This window comes from Pipistrellus kuhlii, unplaced genomic scaffold (assembly GCF_014108245.1).
Source record: "Pipistrellus kuhlii isolate mPipKuh1 unplaced genomic scaffold, mPipKuh1.p scaffold_m20_p_1, whole genome shotgun sequence".
NCBI lineage: Eukaryota > Metazoa > Chordata > Mammalia > Chiroptera > Vespertilionidae > Pipistrellus > Pipistrellus kuhlii.
The window spans coordinates 43600745-43619934 of record NW_023425404.1 but is presented as its reverse complement, the minus strand read 5'-3'; the positions used below and the strand labels follow the sequence as shown (position 1 = coordinate 43619934).

The 19190-nt window shown below is 36.9% G+C and overlaps 1 protein-coding gene and 1 pseudogene across 10 annotated transcripts in view; one reads left to right on the top strand and one right to left on the bottom strand.

The window, feature by feature from the left end:
• FAM214A (family with sequence similarity 214 member A) overlaps positions 1–19190 on the bottom strand; it is an 81705-nt gene that overhangs the window by 12650 nt on the left and 49865 nt on the right. For 6 of the 10 annotated variants that reach the window (XR_006741797.1, XM_036441513.2, XM_036441502.2 and 3 more), the window contains 7 exons: positions 12693–12877; positions 11549–11751; positions 11119–11244; positions 8543–10388; positions 7256–7375; positions 4302–4381; positions 3286–3394 (listed from right to left, as the gene is read on the bottom strand). Coding sequence is in view for 9 of the 10 variants with exons in the window: in XM_036441513.2 (XP_036297406.1) it covers positions 3286–3394; positions 4302–4381; positions 7256–7375; positions 8543–10388; positions 11119–11244; positions 11549–11751; positions 12693–12877 (2669 nt within the window). In the remaining variant the exon portion in view is untranslated. Of the gene's footprint in view, positions 1–2905; positions 3094–3284; positions 3395–4301; positions 4382–7255; positions 7376–8542; positions 10389–11118; positions 11245–11548; positions 11752–12692; positions 12878–19190 lie in introns of those variants that run through there. The other 4 variants (XM_036441493.2, XM_036441540.2, XM_036441567.2 and 1 more) reach the window with 3 other exon arrangements.
• On the top strand, positions 14792–18176 carry LOC118732088 (annotated as a pseudogene).

Below are 19190 nucleotides of genomic sequence, written 5' to 3'. Positions count from 1 at the left end.
CGATCTTCTACCATCCTATCAAGTTTGCCTCCTCTCACTATTCCAACCCATGCTGAACTATCCTTGAATTTTACCATTAGTTAGACCTAACTGTTCAATATGTTATTCTTATTTCTATAAATAAACAAACAAAAAGTCTACCAGAGTAGGAATGATATCAGAAATTTTGTTAATCCTCACAGAACCCTTCTCTCTTCTTCCCTCTCTCTCTCTAAAAACAACAAAAGCTACAGTACAAAAGCACTACATACACACTAGAATGGCTAATATAGAAAAACTGACCATTGAAATACCATATGATTTCACCTACTTGTGGAATCTAAAGAATAAAATTAATGAACAAACAAAATAAGTAGACTCATAGATACAGAGAACAGACTGATAGTAGCCAGAGGAGAGGGAAGTTGGGGGATGGATGGAAAAAGTGAAGGGATTAGAAGTACAAATGGGTAGTTAAAAAGAGTCACAGGAAGATAATATACAGCATAGGAAATGTAGTCAATAATACTGTAATAACATGTATGGTGTCAGGTGGGAACTGGAAATATTGGAGGAACACTTTGTAAAGAATGTGTCAAATGACTATGCTACACACTTGCAACTAAGAATAATATTGAATGTGAATTGTAATTGAAAAATAAAGTAAAAGGACATAAGAGCATTTCATGGAACACAAGTGTAGGAAATACAGTTTGGCCTTAAGGAAACTCATTTAAACACAGCCTTGGATGTTTAAAAAATCACAATAACAAAAAATACCTCCACTGGCATGGATGTGGAGGAACTAGAATTGTCATACATTGCTGGTAGGAATTAAAAATAGTATAGCTATTTTGGAAAACAGTTTGGCAGTTTTTTTAAAAGTTAAACATACACCTATCATACTATCCAGACATTCCATTTTTAGGTAGTTACCAAAGCAAAATGAAAATTTATGTTAGCACAAAAATGTGAACATTCACAGCAGCTTTATCTGTGATAACCGAAAACTGGAAACGGCCCAAATGTCTATAGTTGCGTGCACCAATAAGCATGCTGTGCTATTCCCATATAATAGCAAGGAAAAGGGATCAACGCTTGATGCAAGGACAATATGGATAACTAATAATGGTCAATACAAGAACCCGCTGACCTCCTCCACCCCAAAAGCAAATGGTGAGTGAATCTATTGTATTTATATAAAATTTTAGAAAATGCAAGGTGGTTTTTTTTTTTAATATATTTTATTGATTTTGTACAGAGAGGAAGGGAGAGAGATAGAGAGTTAGAAACATCGATGACAGTGAGTCATCGATCAGCCGCCTCTTGCACACCCACTACTGGGGATATGCCCGCAACCAAGGTACATGCCCTTGACCAGAATCGAACCCGGGACCTTTCAGTCTCCAAGCCGACGCTCTATCCATTGAGCCAAACCGGTCTTGGCGCAAGGTGTTTTTTTTACAGTGATAGAAATTCCTGGAATTTCCTCGTGTAGAAAAAAACAACCACCTATTTGCAACAGTTGTCAGTATTGTGCTGGACTGAATTGATGGAAGAGATTCTCAGGACAGATGACTGGAATGGATAAGTCAAGGTTTTTGGACTAAAAAACTTTTTATTTTATTTTATTTTATTAATTGCTGTACTTATTTTGGGGTAGAAAACTTTAATCAAAAAAATTTTTGCTAATAAAGTTGTATGTGTTCTTATATATTTTGGATATCAGCCCCTTATCAGATAGAACATTCTAAATGGTAGCAAGAAAAAAAAAAAAAAAAAAAAAAAAAAAAAAAAAAAAAAAAAAAAAAAAAACAACAACAAAAAACTAGCCTCAGAAATAAATAGTCTTTTACTTGGGTATTATTCTGAGTCAATGTGTTTCTAGACTCCACCTAAAGCCCCACAAATAATTTAAAAACATCCAGATTCCCCTCAACAACTTTGCCGGGTAAGGCTTTGCCCCGTTTCATGAAACAAGACCAATGTGTCAGTTCAGTAATTCACCTATCCTCTCCCTCTTTTAAAAATTGGCATACCAGAAACCGGTTTGGCTCAGGGGATAGAGCAAAGGGCATGTACATTGGTTGCAGGCACATGCCCGGTGGGGGGTGTGCAGGAGGCAGCTGGTCGATGGTTCTCTCTCATCGATGTTTCTAGCTCTCTATCCCTCTCCCTACCTCTCTGTAAAAAAAAAAAATCAATAAAAAAATATATTTTAAAAATTGGCATATAGAGTCAAATGCACTAGGAAAAAAATATCATCAGTGATTTACTGGAGAGAGCACCTAATTCATTATAAATTAAAGAGGACCTATTAGTTGGACAGTTTCAGAATTTCTCTATTTTTCTCCTTAAGTCATGTGAAAATATACACATTATCTGCACAGAATTGTGTGAAAACAACAGTTAAAAACAGTTTTTTAATCATCTTCTCTTTCTTAAGGTTTTCACATATCAAAACTCTCTTGTCTCTCTCATAAATGTTCTTGGATTACTGTACAAAGATTGCAAAGGAACTGAGCCTCACAATTACCTTATGTAATTTTCAAATGACAAAGAAAAATAGTGAGATCAATACCTCTGAACTGATGTCTTGGTCAGTGACATGGAAAAGAGATCAATCCACTTACCATAAAACATATTTTCTGTTGTTGCTACTAAGACTTTGAAAGATAGCCTCCATATTAAAAAATTATCTTGAATAAAGCAATATATCAAAGCATAACTCTGATAAGCGATTTAAAACTACAAATATCAAGTTATTTTGCCATAAAAATTCATCAATTAAAGTAACATTTAAAATGTCATTAACAGGTTCATGTTTAAGGTGGTTTTCTATATAATTATACAGAGAAATTGCAAATCTAGTACAAAGAACCATCATATTTTAAAAGCCAACCTCACTGGTCATGAAGGGGTTGCTATCAGTTCACCGTCATCCCTCCAGGGTCCCAGAGCCAAGTGCATCAGCCAAGAAGGTGAGTCAGTCTATCCTGCAGCTAGAGTCACAGATACCTCCATCCAACCCGATTGCATCAAAGTCCTCTGTCTGCTCTACAAGCTACCCGATTCTAAGATGTCACAGCTAACAATTCTCTCAAATCCACTTCTGAAAAGGAAAGGAAAGAGGGGAACGGGGGATAAGGAGGGGATGCGGGGAGAAGAAAGGTGATTTCCAGGCTTTGGAAATATGCAACCCATTTGTTATTTCCCTTTCATAAACAAATGACATAAATTATACCCTGGATCTAGCTTAAGAAACTTACAACTCTTAAAATAGTGTCAAAAAAACCACAACATTACCTCAAAATTTCCTAGGAGACTAAGACTTGTTATAGGTGGAGCACTAGAACTCAGAAACGGTTTTTCATGAATTTCTGGGTCGCCTTCAATATTTAAACAGGGTCGAGGACTAATAAAAAGAAAGAAAAAACAACAAATGGACATATTAACCATAATATTTTCTAATTTACTTTTGCATTAAATTAAGATATAATTAATTTTACTTAAACTACCATAATAAAAATTAATTTAACCAAATTTAAGATGTTAAATATCTAGCTTAACATTTTTTAAAAATAAATTTTTATTGATTTTTCACAGAGAGGAAGAGAGAAGGATAGAGAGTTAGAAACATCCATGAGAGAGAATCATCCATCAGCTGCCTCTTGCACACCCCTAGTGGGGATATGCCTGCAACCAAGGTACATGCCTTTGATCGGAATCGAACCCGGGACCTTTCAGTCTGCAGGCCCAACGCTCTAGCCACTGAGCCAAACCGGTCTCGGCTAGCTTAACATTCTTGATTAAATTTTGTAATCATTGTTATAATATTTGATAAAGAATATATATAATATCCTGGGAGTTTTCATAGTGGAATTTATAACATGTCATGTAGTGGCATCTGCTGGAGATATATAATAATGCAGTCTCCTGTATCAGTCTTTGTTTTCAGGGAGAAATGAGAATACAAATGCAAAATTATGTGACTAAAGAATGACGGTATTAAATGTCAACTTGGAACAAATGCTGAGGCTCTTTTGCAAATGAGGGTAGGGCAAAAGAGAATCTGAATGACTGGAAAAACACACACCCAGTTAAATATTAAAAACAATGTTAAAATTTTGTTTATGTAGTATTAATTTCTCCCTAACTCATCCTTAATAACTGTATGTGTAAAATCACATTGAAAATGATAACCAATTGAAAAATAAGATTTGTTAAATTTGTGATTTTTAGAGCCAACATTATTTATTGTAAAAGGTCAGAATTTTGCATAATACTATTTCATATACACAGGTGAATTTTAAGGTAAATACCTTCTAGATGATAAGCTTTTCAGATGCGGTAATGAAGAATCCAGATCAAAGCAACCTGATTGTGTCTTTCTTTGAGGAACCTAAGGCCAAAGTAATCATTTGTGAAATTAAAAAAAAAACACACTATAATTTTTTCTTTAATTGACAATACTTAACAAATGAAAACTAACTGTATCTTAAAAATAATAAACGTTCTCCACAAATAGCTTACATAAAATCACATTCTTTATTGTTTTTATATTCTTATTTTATTAACTAATATGGGGAAAATGGGATTAATAAAAGCACTTTTATGAGGCTTTTATTATTTTTTAAGAAGCAGAACCAGTTTTTTCTAAAACCAAACCCTACATGGAATCCCAATATAATTATAAGATGTTTTTATTTTACATCTGTATTCTGGGAGCAGAAATAAAAGATTTATAGTTTTAAAATAAAAAGGAAAAGAATTAAATGGCGATGGGAGCCTGGGGTGGGCCAGCTGTGTTGCTCCTTTGTCCATCCCCACCACGCTGCACATTTCCAAGAACCCTGGGGCCTCCATAGCCAATAGATTTGAAAAACACTTCACTTTGCGGTTTGAAGCATCATTGTCTACCAGATTACATTTAGCACAAACCACCACCTAGATCAAAATATCCTAAAAGTGAAAGACCCACGTGTACACTAAGAGTAAAATTATGTACAACCTGCAAGTTAGACAGATATTTCTAGAATTAATATTAAGTATATACAAGTATCCAAGTGATCAGTCTAATTGGTGACTAAAAAACCAGATGACTCTGAAAATTTAAACAACTTAAATATTTAAAAAATGTGCATAATCTTATATAACGTCATTTTAAAATATACTTTATTGATTTCAGAGAGGAAGGGAGGAGTGAGATATAGAAACATCAATAATGAGAATCATGGCTTGGCTTCCTCCTGCACGCCCCCTACTGGGGATCGAACCCCCAACTCAGGCATATGCCCTTGACTGGAATCGACCAGGGATCCTTCAGTCCACAGGCCTACACTCTATTCACTGAGCCAAATCGGCAGGGCCAACCTCAATATTTTTGAGAGTTGTGCAAGTACACCAGGCAATTTTTTCTGTAGTCAGCACTTAATGTGAAAATTTCAATCTAAACTCTTATGCTTCAATTCTGGAAAAGTTTCTATCTTTATTTCTTCTAATACTGCATTTTCCTTATTTTATCTAGCCTTCCTTTTAGAATTTCTACTAGACTTATATTGAACATCTCATTTTATCCCCCATGCTCTCATGTTACCATCTCTCTTCCTTTCTATGCATCATTCTAAGTGCTTTCTTTTGTTTTTCCCCCTCTAAGTGCTTGCTTTCTTTCTTTCTTTCTTTCTTTCTTTCTTTCTTTCTTTCTTTCTTTCTTTTTTTTTTTAATATATTTTATTGATTTTTGTACAGAGAGGAAGGGAGAGAGATAGAGAGTTAGAAACATCGATGAGAGAGAGTCATGGATCAGCTGCCTCTTGCACACCCCCCACTGGGGATATGCCCGCAACCAAGGTACATGCCCTTGACCGGAATCGAACCCGGGCCCTTCAGTCCCCAAGCCGACGCTCTATCCATTGAGCCAAACCGGTTTCAGCCTAAGTGCTTTCTTAATATCTGTCTAATCCATTCACTAAATTTCTATTCAACTCATCCTAATCCACTATTTAATCCACCTGTATGTGTATATACACTTGTGTATACTTCAATTATAATAGTTCTTAATATTTATAATTTGTGTTTAGTTCTCTTTCAAATCCACTTCTTCTTTCATCTTAACACCTGTCTTTATCATTGTTTATATCTTAGAATATTTTAAACAATTACTCTCTTTTCAGGTTGCTCTGATAGCAGGATTCCTAAATGTGAATTCTCTCATTTCTTGCACCTTCTGATTCTTTTAAGGTGCTCTGTATAGATTTATATATCTGTATCTTTATACACACACACACACACACACACACACACACACACACACAATGTTTTTCCTCTGAGATAATCTTCAGCAAGAGTTATTTTCCATGCCGAAACCGGTTTGGCTCAGTGGATAGAGCGTCAGTCTGCGGACTGAAAGGTCCCAGGTTCGATTCCAGTCAGGGGCATGTACATTGGTTGCGAGCACATCCCCAGTTGGGGGTGTGCAGGAGGCAGCTGGTCAATGATTCTCTCTCATTGACATTTCTAGCTCTCTATCTCTCTCCCTTTCTCTCTGTTAAAAATCAATAAAAAATATATATATATTTTAAAAAGAGTTATTTTCCAGGAAAATAAATTCTTGGTGCTATGGGATATAGATGTGGAATAGTTTCATGTTTCTTCTGCTAGGACTCAATGGACTTTACAAGTTTCAATTTAGTCTATGGTTATTTCTTGGCTAGATGTTTCTGAACCTCATAGACAGCACAAATTCAGAACTACCATGAGTGGCTTAGGTTTAAGTCAAAATTCTTTTGGGGGATTATTTCCCCACCCGCTATACACCTCGCTGTTGCACCCTTAAATAAGCAGGTGATTTCCCCCCTCCTCTCCCAGTTCTAGAAGGGTAGTTCTCCCCTCCTTCTAGTTTTATGAGGAGTTTGGCTTTTAGGACCCAGCTATGACCGGAGCAGACTTGCTGCCTGACTCCTGTCCCAGGAAGGCCATTAAACCCTAGCACTGTCTTCAGTTCAGATATCCGAGAGGCCCAGGATTTTTTCCAACTTAGTATTCAGAGGTGTACCTTTCTTGCTGTTACACTATATTATGTATGTGCAAGTTGTGTTGTCTTATCCAGGATTTCTGTGTTTGGGAAGGAGGAGGAGGTCCTCCTGTGTCAACTCTCAGTGCACCATACTGAATGAAGTCTATAGTGCCTTTTACACCAGAGTGATGCTGATAAATGACTTGCAAACATTTTAGATACTTTCAATTTCTAAATAGGAGATCAAAGGAAAATACTTACAGGACTTGAAAGAAGAGGCAATCCAGTCCGAGGATGAAAGGCTCTGGTTAGGGTTCCATCCAAAGAATGAAAATTATGTTTCTGCCAGACACCTGAATGTTTCAGTGGTATAGTTTTCTGCTAGGAAAAGAATTAAATTTCAATGGTGATTTTTTAAATGTTAGACTCCTTTCTAATATGTATTGATGTATTTAAATCCTTGGTGATGAAGTTAATGATTTATATATCTGTATCTTTACACACACACACACACACACACACACACACACACACACACACTTTAATCAGAAAACAATGTCCAAGCTTTTTCTAAGATGTTAAATGAATTCAAATATTTTAAAGAAAGTATGTTCAAATGCCTAATCAAAATATGGTCATATTTGTAAATACTCAGATTCTAGCATCTAGTAAGGTAATATTTGATTCTGTTTATTTGTGAAAAAACTACTCACAGGTAGGAAAAATAGTATACTATTCTAAAATATAAATCTATGTAGATATCAAGAGGCATTCTCAGAAGATATTAAGTTGGTGGAGCATGATACTGCAATATAATAAACATGAATTTTAAAATATATCTAACTCAGGCATAGTACCATGTTTTGAAGTGATACAGGAAATAGGCTAATTCTTAAGAATCTAGGTAAGTTTATATGCAAAGATCAAAAGCTCATAAAAACACATAAATAAACATCAGACAAGACTAATTTGAGTTCTAGTTCTACCATTTACTAGCTTTGTGATGTTGGGCAAATTTAACTTAATCTCTCCAGGCCTTGGGTTCTCATTTGTAAACTGGAGTTAATAATAGAACATGGCCTTGGCCAGGTAGCTCAGCTGGTTAGAGCATCGTCCCGATATGCCAAGGCTGCAGGTCTGTACGCCGACAGAATAGCTGATCAGGTTGCTCTGGTAGCAGGATTCCCAAATGTGAATTTTCCCATTTCTTGCACCTTCTGATTCTTTTAAGGTGCTCTGTAATGTTTTTCAGGTTGCTCTGATAAGTTAAAATAAATTTTATTTATGACTCCTATTTACTCTCCAGCAATTGTTCATACTATTGAAATAAAAAAGGGGCAACGGGAAGAATGTAGCTAGCATCTGCTCTTCAGTGAGTGGGTTATTTGCAAGAATATTAATACTAGTTCTGTAGCAGGTTTACTACATCAACTTGTATGTTCTATAGATAGTGAGCACCTTACACCTTATAACTAGACCTCCTGTAAAGAAAATCCATACCATAACAGATGTTTAAGAATTATAATTGAAATATTAGATATTACGTACCAACACCTCTGTATTTTTTAGTTGTTCACATGTAGACAAACAGCCATTTACACTTTTTCTCCGAGGACAGTTTTGCAATTTTTCATCAGTTGGATCTTCTTTCTTATCCTGTTCATTTTTTAATTGGTCTTGTCTTTTGCATTTGAAATCTTCCTTATCTTTACTGAGATAATTTTTAATACTAAGTTGCATATTTTGCTCAGATGTTGTAGGCCTTTTTGAGTCTTTATTTGACCACTTGTTCTCATGTTTGTTCAAATATCCAGACATTTCCAATGTAGTAACTTTTATTTTCGGGTCATTGTTTTTGAGCTTATCAAATTGGTGATTGTTAAAAGATTCTGGGTTACAATTTTCATTTTGAATTATTTTTTCCTTATTCTTACTTATGCTAATCTGTTTGTCAACACCGCTGCCATTTGAATACCGTTTATCAATTCCATTGCTAATTTCCTGCTCCTTAAATTGACACTCAGGAAGTGTATTTTCCAACCTGATCGTCAAAACCAACTTATCTTCTTTGCAAGGAGACATATTTGAGGGGGCCAATAAACTAGTGCCTGTGCTCTGTATCCCCTGACATGTACTCTGGATGTCTTCACTAGGATTGTCCTGATACAGATTTCTTCTCATCTGAGGTTTCGAAGAGGACTTGACTTTACTATTGCATTTAAAAGAACTAAAAGATTTAGTAGGTATTAAGTTTTCCCCTTCGCTGCCGTCTTCTAATAAGGAAAATTTTGTATTAGAAATGGAAACAGAGGCATCCTCCTTGTTTTTCTTCAGCAAATTTTTGTCTTCATATGAACTCCTGAAAACTTTAGAAGGAACCAGAGTAGAGTCGTGTGCATTGAAGGACTGCCGGGGTAAACGTGATGCTGCTGGGTCAATGTGCTCCAAGTGCTGAGCGATCCTCGCAATCACATCTTGCCGCTCCTGGAGTAAGGAGCCTATTAGAGGGTTAGTCTCACCAACAGGCCGGTGGGAATGAAGACCATTAGCAGTGCACGTTTCACCTCGAGGGATTTCTGGTTTTACTCGGATCTTCCCCGCGCCGGTGTCTTCTGAGGAGGTAAGCTCTGGACTACCAAAAGAAACTGAGAACGTTTCTTTACATTTCCTCACGTCTTCATTTTCTTGTGAAACCCGGAAAAGTTTCGAATTAAGTGAATTAGGCTCTTGAGTATTAAGTACATGTCCAGCAACGTGCGAACTGCTTGGGTCACAATGGATCAAATGCTGAGCAATTCTTGCAATAACTTCTTGTCGATCCTGAATTAAAGAGCATACTAGAGGATTAGTCTCACCAACTGACTGCCAGGAACTCTGGCGGCTGGGGACACTGGAATCGATCACTGAAAATGATTTTAAAGTCCTCACTGGTGTTTCATGCGATTTTTTATCTCCTGTACTGCTGAAGCCCACAATATTGGCTTGACAAGTTCCACAGTCAGACTTACTGCCAGGGCCCGGATACAGTTTGCCGTTTTTGACAGCTGTGGTGTATTCTGGAGGGGTGCCATGTTTTGCATGTAATACACTTTCAGGTGCCACGGTCCAGGTCTGCTTGCTACACACACGCTGTGAACTGTTTGTACTGCACTGCTCTGCTTCGTTAGAATTGTGGTGCTGATGAGCTTTAAGTTCATGTTCTTGAATTCTTTTCTCATAAAGGCCAATGTTAGTATGAATACTACACGTCAGAATTGGGTAATTAGATTGTCTGGGCAGGGACTGAACACTGACTTTCAAGGCCACATTGTGAGAAACGTTGGGAACAGGAAACACGTGTTCAATTGGAGTCTGTGAAAAATTCCACTGCAGGTCGACATCAGCAGCACTGATTCTAGAATCACACAGAAAAATATGGATTCGATAAGTTATAAAAATCATTACCAGATATTATTTAAAAATTTTAAACAGTCATATACTTATCTTTGTTTGCATAAATTACGATTGAGGTTTTGCTTTTAGCTACTTTGCCATGCATGTCAGTCTAATAAAACCAACATAAAAATATAGATTATACTTCATATAGAGATGATCTTCTTACTAGATTGACCACACAAGCATTAAAGCTCAAGAATATTATAATTTAAAATTACCTGTCAAAGCAGAAAAAAAAGGGGGGGGCTTTGTATTTACCACTAAATAATTAGATTCAGCTAGTTCTATTGTGCAAGGTGACTAAGAGATACTCATGGCCACCTGCCTAAGAGACAATTAGATACTTGTTCAGCAGTTTGTACATTTATAGTTATCAAAATGCCCCAAATTAAGAAAGCCTTCCATTATGGAAATTCAGCAGCCCTGAACGTTTTCCTGCTTTATTTATAATGGCAGCACAATCCAAGCATGAAAGTTCTCTGCAAACTATTCCACATCAACTATAACCCGAGAAACAAAATTCATGCTGACTCATACCAACATTTCTATAATATGTTTTGAGAAAAATGCCAGTAAATTTTATCTATTACTTAAATTAGAAATGAAGGGACTAAAATACTGAAAAGGTAAAATTCAGGAGCTAACTAGTGCAGCTGAATACACACGGCTCTTTTTGTGCCTACACGTACCTGTAAAGAATATTTCGTGGAATAGCACCATGAGAAACACTCAGCCAAGCACTTAATTGAGAAAAAAACACAAATGAGCGGACAGCCAATAGAAGGGTCTTCTCTTCAATAAATCGATCACCACTCCTAAGGGAAGTAAAAAAAAAAAATCATCTAAATGTCAGCAAGTACAAAATAACTGAGTTTCAGACAGAGAAAAGCTGAAATAAACACATGCCTCAGGATGTCTGCTTTCAAGAGCAGAGAAGTAGACTTACCAGTTGTCACTTAAAGTTGTACCTGTACTAAGTATCTACAGTGCTATCTGAACTAAACTTTACTACATAAATAGAGGGATTCGAAGAAAGTACGTATATATTATTAAAACAATGTACAGAACGTTGTGGGAAACCTGATTTACCAATAACAATCTGAAAGTTGTACAACTTACTGTCGAGGAACTGGCTCCAACACCCATCTTTCTAATAACAATGCGTCCTGCTTAATGGCAGGGTCATTGAGGTCCACGCCGTCCGAGGTGGGCCCCTCGTCGCTGTAGCAGCAGTCGGGCAGCAGCATCACCTCCACCATGATGGGAAGGCTGTTCTTCCACAGCAGCGCGACCTCGGACCTGGTTCGTCTGGCTTGGCGGCACTTAGGGAAAATGAATATAAGCCAAAGGTCTCTGTAAGCCCCACAAGTTTATATTTTACTTTGAAAATTATAATTGTAAAGAACATATCTGTATGTGAAATGTAGATTTGCCTATTTAGGTTTCCTCACTAAATAATGAATTCACACTTGCGAGCTCTATAGTTCAAGAATTAGTTTTGAACAACATTTATGATGCAAATTTCCTGGTTGGGGGTGGGGGTGGGGACATCTTTGCTCTTTCGTGAGGTGGCCCCCCACACTGCCTCGTTTGTTAATTACATCATTACTACAGAGGAAAGATTCATTCTAAGCGAAGTCTAAAATATTAAAAACTCATTTTCATTAAATGCTCAATATGTACAAGATTAAATATATACAATATATACCAGTTAAAAAATTTTGGACTATATTTAAGAAACTAACTGGGGAAAAAATCCTTATGGCAAATTAGACAGTACATACCAAAATAAATATTTCAACAATATTTTATCCCAAAACATTAATATGATAGCAAAATGCATCCTCCCATTAAAAAAAAAAAAAAAAGAAATATAGAAAATTGGTTAATGTGGATAAATTAATTATTAACATCAGAGCACTAAATAAATAAGAACATAAAGTCAATGAGCCAGGGCTGAGATTCTAAAATAAAGAAAGCTGAATCAGCAGCAAATATAATGTTAAACCTGGCGAGTGAGAAGGCAGGTCTGAAATCGGCCGCCCACCGCCTGCCGATCAGCAAAACTACTCAGTGCCTCCCAGAGCTTGTGTAAGAGCCAAGGTTGTTGGCTTTGGTCCAGGATTAGGATTTCTTCGTTATGTTTGTGACCGATTTTATATTTAAATGTGGGCATTGTAATTGCAGGGTAATAAAGATGATGACAGAATCTGTGTCGTTTATATAAAAGAAAAAGAAAAAGCACTCAACACATAGTTCTTACCTGGGCCAGCTTGTCACTGCATTCATGTTTGGTGGTTACTGGGTAACAGGACTGCGCTGGAGGGCAATGGAAACTTTCTGAACGACCTTTTACAGAACATTCAGGTGTTCGTCCTTCTGTTATTAACAAGGCCAAGGAGACCAAGAACTCCTCTGCATCGTACTCAAAATATTCATCCAGAGTATCTGGTATTTAAACAAAGAGAGAAAAGAACCCTTGCTTTAATGAACTCTCTTGGTAAGAACTCATCTTTTATGCCTAAAATAAATGTCACATTCCATACTCAAGTATATTCACTAACAAAGGACTGAAAAGAGAATAAAAATGAGGCAATTAAAATAAACTCTTGATTCACAAGGTACAAAGAGTCAGAGGATAATGCATAATTCAAAATTCCAGTGAAGACAAAACTGATAAAAATTATAGCATAAAATTAGTTTTATGCAAACTTCAGTTAAAATACCAAAGATTTAGGTATATCATTTTTTAATCCTATAGATAATTATATTTTTGGATGCCAAGTATAATAGTTTTCACACAAAACCCTTCAACACTTGCCAAAGGTTAAAATTATGTCACCTTTTAGGTTAAGATGCTTTATTACTATTATTAAATACTAGAGGCCTGATGCATGAATTTGTGCAAGGGCCTTGGCCCTGGCCCCTGCCCCCTGCTGCCATGGCCAGGGGCCTCTGCTATCTCTCCCTTGATACCCGCCTGCTCTGGCTTTGTTCAAAAGGAAGGATATCCGGAAGAATGTCCAGTCTAATTAGCATATTACCCTTTTATTATTATAGATTAGAAAAATATGCAGATCCAGATGCATGTCTCTTCTCCTTTCCTCCCTCCTCCCTTCCTTAACTAGTGCCTTATTTTCGTAGCCTTAATTCTGTGATGTGGACACTAGTCATGGGGACCTTCTCTGCCTTTCAAATAGTAGCAGTTTCAGAGGGAGAAATGCTGTAATTATCCAGCAGGCGATGCAGGCCCGAATTACTATACATAAATTGTGATGTTCTTTGGTTACTACACAGTTTCAAACAATCTAACCTACGGATATTTTCAGTAATTTTTCAATTTCTTACAAGTGTTCTAATTTTTAAAAACAGATTACTTTCAAAATTTCTAACCTGCTCCACAGGTTGAACACACATGCACATGTACACACATGTGCACACACAAAATTCAGTTTGTTGTGCAATCCAATTAAGCAACATATATTTTAGGTATGTACCTGCTACACTGTGTTAGGCCACAGGGGGACAGAGTGTTATGTTTTACATAGCTCTTAACCTAAAATGGTTTATAATTCAGAGATTATATTAAAGACAAAGAGAACACTGCAACTTTTAATATATTCCAAAGAAGTTCAGATAGTGGTAAAATTTTGCAAAAGAGGTAGTTGTTGAGCAGAACCATAAAAGATAAAGTGCAACTTGAGTGGAAAAATGTGGAAATGGGTTCTTAATCACCCCATACATGTCTTCATTCACTCTGGCTATACATTTTGTTTTTACATACTTTAATATTATGTTTGTAAAATTATAAATGAAAATAATATATATATACAAAATATATTTTAATAATACATTTTGGAATATTTATGGTATAGAATTAGTTTCTAGGAATAGTGCCCTAAATCTATATATATTAAAGGCTAATATGCAGTGTTCCCTTGGGAGTTCAACTGGGAGAATGGGAGTTTGATCGCTTGTTGTGACATGCGCTGACCACTAAGGGGCGACCAGTGTTGGCTGTGGGGCACTGAGGGAGCAAGGGAAGGAGGAGGCAGGGGTGCGGGAGCCAGGGAACGTGATTTGCAGGCCAGGCTTAGGGACCCTACCTATTCACAAATTTCGTGTGCTGGGCCTCTAGTATAATAATGTGCCAATGTGGGGAAAAAGGAGAGGTCTCGACTTTCAACTCTCCTCCAGGGCCCAATGAGGTCATACATAAATCAGGGTTTCCCTATGTTCTCCTAGGACTCACTAAGGTAAATCATGGTGTCCTTCAGAGGGGAGCAAAAGACATAAAAAAGATTCCATTCAGTCTTTTTCTCTGCTGGTTCTGCAGGTTTTCAAGGCCAGCTCAGGCTTACCATGGCCTACATGGCATGTTAGCTCCTGGAATATTTCTCTGGGCTCATCCTGGTCCCTCCCTCAGTTTACAGGATAATTCTGGGGAGCTAAGAACTGTGGTAGAGCAGTGGCTCCTGATCTATGGAATGCTAAGTGGCGCCTAACTGTCAGCTACTAAGGGTGGCCCACAAACTAACTGATGTCTCATATTTATGTGCTACTAAACAAACAAACAAAAAAAGTCTAGTATTTCTACTGCTGAGAGAAAACTTCCTGGTCAGATTAGGGAGGAGAGGAGGGCATGTGGAAAGGGGAGTATGCGAGAGTGTGTTTGTTATCTTTGGAGCTAACAGGACCCTTTCACTCATTATCCTTATGCCTGCAAGAGGCATATAATTCACCTCAAAGCACTAGCAGGAGCGGCTTACTTATACATCAGGAATCATCACATTTAAAGCAATAAAAACTGAATTATTATTATTAAAAAAAAACACTTTTGAATAATACATCTGACTAAAATTGGGTTATTTTGGTCATTATCTCCTCAGATAGTAAACTCCAAAACCAAGTTCTGAATTCCTTTGGATGACTTTTTGAACTTAGCCAGAGTAGTGAATATTTATATGAAGTATTTGAAACGAAGATTAGAGATGACAGTAGTTATCTATTAGTTAACTATGTGACTGTTACATAAGCATCACAAGGAACAGTATGAACTATACAATGGTATTATGAAACATAAAGTATTACCTACGTGCATGTGACTATGTGATGACAAGCTTTAGAAATTTGTCAGGAAAAAATTATGGGTGTCTGAATTTTAATTAATGAGAATATTAATCACTAGTCATTAGAAAAGTTGCACAGTTTAAATTTGATAATGTCAACATCTAAAATACCAGGGAGCAGAGTTTACTGTAGTAAAGAATATAAATAGCAACTGGGAAATATCAGGTCATGTTAAAGAAAACTCAATAGATATAATTTGATAATTTGATGATATTAAAGACAAATACAAAATAAGTTACTCCAGAAATTTTATGATTTCAGGACCTCTAAAATTAATTTACCTTTACAAAAACAAAAAGTATTTCAAATTTAGACAAATGTGGCTAGGCTTACCTACTAGTTATACATTTTACAAAAGGTAAGTGATTTGGAAACTATAACACTGAAGAAATCAGAAAGAATTTTATCATGTTTCACAGGCTATGAGAGAGAGACTATTGGAGATTGGAAAGTAACCAGACACAACCTAGTTCGGAGCCCCTCTTTTCCTCCAAGACCGCCATGAGGACTGGGGTTACACCACAGTCTGGCTGAGAAATGTGACTGGACTTGCTGCTTTTTAGTGACATGCTCGCCTGGCTCTGGAGTTTACCCATATTCTTAAAGTTTGTCATCTTTTCTGTCCAACAAAAAAAGGTGAACAATTTGGCCACTGGAAAAATTCTGAACAATCAGAGCGGATCCAGAGACGAATCCACTAACTTGAGAAGTAAATTCTTCATCACAGGGTTCAAGGACAGACTGATAAACAATTGTCAGGGCTGTCACTGAGGGGATTGAAAATGTTTATACCAGTTTTAAAAAATGGAATAAACTTAAATGTCCAATAATATAAGACTGGCTCAATATACTGTTGTATATATCCAAAATAAATCTACTTTTGACAAGTTAAAGGTATCTACAGTGTAAGTGAAAACACAATGTTTCATAAGAACGTTATGATTATGTGTTCGTGGGATACATATGCATACATGCATTGAAAGATACACATACTAACAAACTATTATCAGTCCTATAAAGCAAACACACAAACATTAAACTACCTTTTATTATTATTATTTTTAAATTGGTTTTAGAGAGAGAAGGGAGACAGAGAGAAACATTGATGTGAGAAACATTGACATGTGTCCTGACAGGGAACAGAACCTGAAACCTTTAGGTGTATGGGACAATGTTCCAACCAACTGAATCACATCCTCCAGGGCCATAAACTAAATTTGAAATAAATTACTATTCTCTGACTAGAATTAGATAAATGATAAGGCCTATTAGTTGAAAAGTAACATATAAATGAAAGCACTATCTAGTGTCATACACTTTAGTTATTGTTTTGTAGAACCCCTACTATGTAGGTCATAGTTTGGTTACCTAACATAGGAATTTGTGACCTTCCTCTTTCCTCTTGGAGCTTGTGGATGCCTGCTGGGAACAGGGCTTGTAAAACAACGGAGTGTGTAGAAGGCTGTGGTCCAAGGCCATTTTTGCTGGCTGTAAGTGGGGTCTCTAGAACCAGGGGGAGCACACAGCTCTTCTTAAAACTGAAGGTGTTTATCAGATCATCACCAGATAACGTGACCTCTGCAGACATCCATGGACATCTGACCAGAGCAGCCTGGAACTCAGTCACACAGTGTCCCACCACCACCGTGGTCCATGAATACTGTAATTTTCACTGCCATTCCACTCACCATTAATGAGTAGTAACCCATTGAGCCACCACCCATTAGGTAATAAATATATGGGAAAGTCAATTTTATTTAAATCTCACAAACTCAGAAAGAGATTAAATGTAACTGAAGAACTCTTCACTGTTGAGTGATGTACTACTAAATGAAAAATACTACAGCAGTAATAAAAAGCCAGCTGGTTTAATGTAGTCTTTACATGCAAAGATACAGATAAAATAAAGATATGATTAAGAAATGTAAACAAAAACAAAAACAAAAACAAAAAACCCAAAAAAACCCCAAAAACTGAAGGTGTTTAGAAATAAGCCAGTCAGAAAAAGACAAATACCATATGATCTCACTTACATGTGGAGACTAATGAACAAAATAAACTGATGAACCAAACAGGAACAGAAGCATGGATAGGAGAAATGGAACAGACCCGCAGCGGTCAGAGGGGGAGGGGGTACTTGATGAAGGGATTAACCAAAGAACATATAGCATGACCCATAGACACAGACAAAAGTGTGGTGTTGGCCAGAGGGAAGGGGCGGGGGCAAGGGATGGGTGGAGGCGGGCAGAGCAGGAGGTGGGGGTTGGGAACATCTATAATAGTGTAAAGAATGAAAAAAAAAAAAAAAACCAGAAAAAACAAACAAACCAACAACACTGAAGGTGTTTATCCTTGAGATGAAACTGAATTCTAATTAGGCAAGAGATGTGCTTATGTGTATAAGGCAAAGAACAACACAGTGACTCTTGGTGGCAAACCAAACAAAACCAGAGTAACCTGGGGAGAGGTAACTCATGCTCATGGAAACAGTGGCATTGTGTGTATCAAATTCCAAAGCAACCTTCTTGCTAAGGCCATCAGACACAGAATCCGTGTAATGCTGTACCCTTCAAGGATTTAAAGTTATTGAAAAGCAAATAAATACAAGTAGATTTGTTCTACTTTATGGAGACATACATGGGGAATTTGTGAATTACACAGATTTTAGAGTTAAAGACTGGAACTCAGCAGTTTGAAACACTTCTTTTACTGTCTTTGTAAAAATAAACTTTAAAAAAAGTTCTCACCAAGATATGTTTATTGATTTGAGAGAGAGAAGCATCAATTGGTTGCCTCTTTTATGTACCCCAACTGGGAATCCAATCCACAGCCCAGGTATGTGCCCTGACAGGGAACTGAACCCATGACCTTTTGGTATACAGGACGACGCTCCAACCGACTCACACCGGCCTAGGCTTAATAACTTAACAAAAAAAATTACCGTATTTTTGGGACCATAAGACGCACCGGACCATAAGACGCACCAGTTTTTAGAGAAGGGAAATGAAGAAAAAAAGATTCTGAAACAAATAGTGTCCTAAAATATTTTATGTGCATTAAAACCCAACATCACAGTCATAAACACATGTAATCAACCCTGTAAAGTAAACAGCAGCATTTAGAACCATTTTAGAGCTGGGCAAGCACACAGAGACCACACAGAGCCTGGCAAGTAAAAAAACTTTTTTTTTAAAAGTATATGTGTAGGCTATATTTGGACCATAAGACGCAGGGACTTTTCCCCCCCACTTCTGGGGGGAAAAAAGTGCGTCTTATGGTCCGAAAAATACGGTAGCTAAAAGCTAGAATCTCATATTGATGAGAAACATATATAGGTGGATCTGAGTATAGGTGTTAAGAATTAGCAGAAGAGGTTATGCTCAAAGCATAGGACTTTCAGTTGACTTAACCAGTATGTAGTAGGTTTTAAGACTTCATTTATTGAACAAATATTCATCATACACCTACTGTGTGCCAGGCACTGCCCTAGATACTGAGAATTGGAGCTGACATTCTAGTGGAAGCAGAGAAAAACAAAAACAAACTAATAAGAAAAATATCAGATGGTGCTAAGTGCTGTGAGAGTGATGTATGAACGCTGTATACTGAGTATTCAAGGGAGGCTTTTCTG